The sequence below is a fragment of the Frankliniella occidentalis genome, unplaced genomic scaffold (assembly GCF_000697945.3).
Source record: "Frankliniella occidentalis isolate FOCC.00 unplaced genomic scaffold, Focc_3.1 Scaffold987, whole genome shotgun sequence".
Classification (NCBI taxonomy): domain Eukaryota; kingdom Metazoa; phylum Arthropoda; class Insecta; order Thysanoptera; family Thripidae; genus Frankliniella; species Frankliniella occidentalis.
In genome coordinates this window covers 22315-28095 of record NW_026268093.1, presented here as the reverse complement: position 1 = coordinate 28095, position 5781 = coordinate 22315, and the positions used below count along the sequence as shown (strand labels likewise).

Below are 5781 nucleotides of genomic sequence, written 5' to 3'. Positions count from 1 at the left end.
GGCCGGGGGTGCACCCGGGGGCGGGGGGCGGCGGCAGTCCTGGCCACCCCGGGAGGCCACCGAGCCACACGCAGGGCGCGCGCCGCCCGGGCTTCGAGAGCGTCGGCGGCCTGGAGGAGCACATCCGATGCCTCAAGGAGCTCGTCCTATTCCCGCTCATGTACAAGGAGCTGTACGCGCGGTTTCACATGAAGCCCCCCAGGGGGGTGCTGTTCTACGGCCCCCCAGGTGACGGGAACACATTCCACCTTTTGGCATTTTGATTTTCTGCCTGTGCAAAAGAAAATGACTCTGCGTCTGGTTTCGCTTGTTTCGAAACATGGCATGTCTCCACTTCAGGCACTGGTAAAACGTTGGTGGCGGGGGCCTTGGCCAGCGAGTGCAGCCAAGGGGAAAGAAGGGTGAGCTTCTTCAGCCGCAAAGGCGCCGACTGCTACAGCAAATACGTGGGCGAGTCCGAGCAGCGACTGCGTGCGCTGTTCGAGGAGGTACACCCCCCATCCCCACCCCCCTCCGCATGTGGGTCCCGCAATGCACGCGTGCAGACTCTTGCACTGCCACCCCCTCCCCCGCGCAGGCGAGGATCATGCAGCCGTCTATCATCTTCTTCGACGAGATGGACGGCCTGGCGCCGACGCGCTCCTCGCGGCACGACATCGTCCACGCCAGCGTCGTGTCGACGCTGCTGGCCCTCATGGACGGCCTGGACTCGGCGCACGACGTTATCGTGATAGGCGCCACCAACCGTATCGACGCCATTGACCCGGCGCTCCGCCGCCCCGGCCGCTTCGACAAGGAGCTCTTCTTCCCCCTGCCGTCGCACCAGGTCGACCTGAGCCCGTAGGTGCCTCCCGCGTGGAGGTCGCCGGCCACCCCCGTTCACGTCGCTGTGGTTGGTGTTCGCCCACCCGCAGGCCCGCGTCGACATCCTCCGCGTCCACCTGCGCCACTGGCGTCGCAGGCCCCCCGACAGCCTGGTCCAGCAGCTGGCCGCGAACACGGTGGGCTACTGCGGCTCCGACCTGCAGGCGCTGTGCACCGAGGCCGTGCTGTGCGGCCTGCGCCGAGCCTACCCGGACATCTACTCCTGCAACAACAAAGTCAAGATAAACCTCTCCACCCTCATGGTGCGCGCATAGCTACGAGTTGTGGTTATTGTTCTCCATGCGGTCATCGTCACGGCTCCGCAGTCAATTACCGCGTTCCTACTCTTTCCCGTCGCCTATCCCTACCCCTGTCACATCCATCACCCCGATGCAGATCGAGGAGCGGGACTTCCAGGCGGCGCGCGGGCGCCTGGTTGCCGCGTCGCAGCGGGTGCTCTGCTCGCCCGTGCAACGCCTGCCCCCGCAGGTCCGCCCCCTGCTGCAGGGCCAGCTTGACCGCGCCCAGGAGCAGCTGCGCCAGGCACATCCCAGGGCCTTCTTGTTCCCTCAGCTGGCGAGCAGGTGGGCTTATACCCTTGCCTCCCATAGACAGAATGCAACGACTGCGGGCGGGTTTGCTTCTCTCACAGGGTGGAGGGAGTGAGTACAATGTACATTACACCACCAAAAAACTTTATACTTGACTTTTCAAGTATGTTTAAATTGAATCAAGACATCTGCACTTGAAAAATCAAGGATCAAGCAAACTCAGTTTTGGGGTTTTGGCAATCCAACCGGCCCGTACCGACGCGTGTGTATGTACTGCCGTGTTTTCATCCGGCAACAACCCCTTCTTTTCCTTGGCGGGCTCTCCAATCGTTGTCGGCCAAGCTCAGGCAAAGCTCTTTGCCATTCAAGTAGTGACAGGCCGCTCCTTGTAAGGAGCCTGCTGAAAGTTAAAATTTGGTGCATACCGGTGTGCACTTGATCACACTCCGTGTCAGTTGGAGCTCGGAAACGTTTTCCGGTAACGGCAGGCAAAAGCAGAGCAGACACTGCTATCGCCGCCACATATCTCTGCTATCAGGCTGGGGGAGGTGGAGGCTGGCCGCTGCCCCGCGCTGCTCATGGCGGGCGAGGCGCTGCACGGCCACACGCCGTACCTCGCGCCCGCCCTGCTGCACCACCTCGAGCACCTCCCCGTCACCGTCATCGACATCGCCAGCCTGTTCGAGCACTCGGCGCGCGCCACCGAGGAGGCCTGCATCCACGTAAGGCCGTCCGCGCGCCGCGACGCCGCGCTGCGGTAGTGACCCCCGTGTCTGACTCGCGCCCGCCCTCGCCCCGCCCCCCAGCGGATGCGGCAGGCGCGCCAGCACCTGCCCGGCGTCCTCTATCTGCCCGATCTGACGTCCTGGTGGGACTTGGTCGACGAGGCGACGCGCGCCGTGTTCCTGACCCTCGCCGGCCGCCTGGACGGCAGCACGCCGCTGTTGCTGCTCGCCACCGCGCACACCCAGTACCGCGACCTGCCCAGCGGCGTGAGACACTTCTTGAGATAGCGCAGGAGCCGCCTCACCCCGCCCCGCCCCGCGCCACCGCTCCTCAACCCGCCGCCGTTTTCAGCTGCGGCAGCTGTGGGGCGAGTCCCGCGGGGAGGTGTTTGTCACCGCGCCGCCCACCGCGGAGGAGCGCGAGGCCTACTTCAAGCCCCTGCTGCTCGGCAGGGCGCTCGCGCCGCCCCCGCCGCCCGCCCCCGCGTCTGCACCAGCCTCGTCCACCGGCGGGTCCGGTTCGTCGTCGTCCGGCCCCCCAAGACGTCAGCGAACGTCACCAGGTTCATATTTGCCCGATAAGATCTGACAAGAGTGCCGCACTGCTTTCGTGGTGTCAACCTAGTCAGCGGCCGCGGGGCCGACTCTTTCAGTCGGAGCCGCGGCCCTCCGGCTATCGCTCCAAGAAGGGTGAAATGCGACACAGACGGCCACTTGTCGCCGCCTTCGTCTAAAAATAACTCCCCCTGCCCTCTCTGGTCTCCCCCACCCCGTTCCAGATCGAGACGGCGGACTTTCTGACAACTCGTCCAGCTCGGTGCGTCTCAGCGAGTCGGACTCGGACCACCACCCGCAGGGCGTGGCCTTGGATCAGGACGCCGACGACGAAATGGACCCCAACGAGGATGACACCGACGACGGGGTGGCCGACGTCCGCGAGGACGATGACGGTGACCCCCTACGCGAATGCGTCAGTCGCCTCCTTAGCAACATGGCAGGTACGGCTCACCACTTCCTGCGAACGACACCGGCCCCGCCTTCGCCGAGTCCGGCTGCGTCCCAGCGTCCGTCCCTATCTCTCCACGAACATGTGATCCGCATGTGCGCCCGAAACAATGGCCGAGGTGAGCGACTCCTTCGCCCCCTGCTGCAGGCGGGGTGCACGGCGGGGGCGGGCCGTACTTCCTGCGCTCGCGCTCTCGGCGCGCTGGCAGCGGGGGCCGCTCGCGGTCCCGGTCCCGCGGGAGGACGAGCAGGCCGACCAGCGTGAGGACGGCGCGCTCCCGCGGCCTGAGGGCGGCCAGCAGGGGGTCGCACAGGTGACGAGCAGACGAGTGCGGAGGAGGCGGGGAAAGGGGGGGGGCACAGCAATGATACACGTCATCCATGCCCAGGTCGCGGTCGCGCTCTCGACGGGGTCGGTCCGAGAACTCCAGGGACAGGCCGTCGCCCTGCCAGGCAAACGACAGCAGACGTCCAGAAGAGGTGCGCACCCTTAGAAAACTAGGAGCTAATCTTTAGCGTGAAGACTTCTCTGAGGGTCTGAAGGTCAAGATGTAGAGCGGCTGGCCGATGTGTGCTGGATGCTGAATTCTGCGCCAAGTGTAAAAATTATTTCAGTTCAGAGCACATAATTTTTGGAGCCGTCTCGGGTTCTGTTTCTCCGTACGCAGTCGAGCCGCCTACACAAACTGTTTTTTATTGAAAATCTTGCTTAGCTTGGCTCCATAGAGCGCAGCAAAAGCAACTCTTGCGTCGCGTGAAAGAAATGATTGTTTCGAGAGAAAGGAACGCGAGAGGGTGGTAATAAACAAGGCAATGGAGGGAGAGGTGACGGCCCGTAAAAGTGGTCCCCGGGGCCCCCGCTGCCCCCGGGCCGTGGCTGGGCGGAGCGGGAGGCCGACGAGGCCAACTTACCCTGCGGTGCCTCAACCTAGGGCTGGGCCAGTAGAAGTGGCAACTCCGCATGGGGCTGCGCCGTGCAACTTGTTGCTGGCCGGCTCGCCGATGAAGCACGACCACGCCACGCCAAGCCACGCCACGCCACGCCACGCCAAGCCATGCCACGCCCCACGGCACCGCTCGCCTGCCGCCTGCCGCCTGCCTCATCCCCATCCCCATCTGCAAGTCGTAAACAAGTCCCCGCGCGTCTGTGTTTCTAGGAAAACGCGGGGAAGCAGACCAGCGGTGAGGCCCGCCCCGAGGACGAGGAGGAGGTGGTGGACGGTAAGCAGAGCGCTGTGACATGCACACACGGCACACACAGCGACACAGGGTGCCTCTGCCCTGCCGTGCGGACACGGTGCCCATCAAGGCCCACGCCTCTGCTCCGGACTGGGGAGAAAGGAGGGGGGATGTTGTGGTTTGCAAAATGCCGATCTCAGCTGACATAGTCGCTGAAAGTTACCCCCCCCCTCAATCCGCCCTGCCACCCGCCACCGTGCCTCTGTCGGCCTATCATAGGCCCTATAACACACACCCTTCCGCCGGCGCAGTCTAGCTCAGATTTTGGGGTATGTTGATCAGAGGGCCGAGGTTCAGATTCGAGGGAGATGGGGGGGGGGGGCACTTTTGGCGTTTATTGCTGCCATTGCCGCCAAATTGAATGGCAAGTAGTTGTGCGACGCAGAGGGACAATGTTGTTGTAAAATTGCATACATTTTACGGTTGTCTGTGCGTTTTTTTTTGCTCTTCTACACGATTCTCCACGGATTCACTTTATTATGGCAGTAAGGGGGGATTGGAAAAGGAGGAGGGGGGTCACTCGCCGCGGAGCAGTCGCGAGGCAGCTGTCGAGCGAAACAATCCCCGCAATCTGCTCACAATCGTCGCGCTCACATCACAGTACGTGTCATGGTGAAACGGTCGCAGGGGTGGAGCTGGAGGTGCACGTCGACCGCGCCGGCCTCGGCAACCTGCTCCGCCGCGTCGTCCGCGTGATGGCCGACCGGCCCGTCCGCGCCCTGGAGATGCTGCACGCCTCCCTCGCCGGCGTGGTGGCCAAGTACGCGATGCTGACGGACCGGCGCGACCTCGTCCAGGTATACTGAGGCTCCAGCAGCCGTATGTCCCGGCGCCACCCACAGAGGGCGACACCGAGCGGGCCGATCGCGCGCGGGGGCGGCCCAACACCACCCCCTACAAGGCCACTGAGGACAAGGGGTAGGGACAAACCACCCCTAACCGCGCCGCGGTGTCGCGTCACCAGGCCCTGGACTCGGTGGTGGACGCGTACCAGCAGCAGAACCAGACCAGGTCCCCGAGCACCCCGAGCACGCCCTAGGACCGGGCTGCACACCGACCACCAAGCCCGCGTCCCCGTCTCCTCAGCCGGCCAAGTATAGAACGACATGCGAGATAAATAAACAGAATAATAATAAAAATTATACGTGCACTGTGTGTGTGGTGAGTGGGTTTCCATACGCTTTCAGGTGGCCTCATTCTTTAGGCAGGTATGAGCATGGGGAAGCGGTCGTCAACGCAAAGCCCCGGGATCTGTACATAACTGTAAAGTTTTATGTCGGAGTCGAGTGCGAGCGACTTGAGCCTCGGCGAGGGGCGCGCCGACGGAAGGCGAACCGCGGATGCAGCGATATGTGCTGTCATGAGCTGCAGACTCAGCGCGGCGGCGGGAGGGGGGG

The 5781-nt window shown here is 63.6% G+C and overlaps 1 protein-coding gene across 1 annotated transcript; it reads left to right on the top strand.

Annotated features, from left to right (window-relative positions):
* The first annotated feature begins 97 nt into the window (after positions 1-97).
* LOC113209577 (ATPase family AAA domain-containing protein 2-like) lies at positions 98-5514 on the top strand. Its single transcript, XM_026427177.2, has 14 exons — positions 98-228; positions 340-488; positions 578-826; positions 915-1127; positions 1261-1448; positions 1954-2137; positions 2222-2407; positions 2493-2703; positions 2920-3138; positions 3294-3459; positions 3535-3625; positions 4303-4366; positions 5012-5181; positions 5349-5514. Exons 1-14 carry the CDS (start codon positions 159-161, stop codon positions 5421-5423), a joined length of 2235 nt encoding a protein of 744 aa, XP_026282962.2. The 5' UTR covers positions 98-158; the 3' UTR covers positions 5424-5514.
* The last annotated feature ends 267 nt before the right edge of the window (positions 5515-5781 follow it).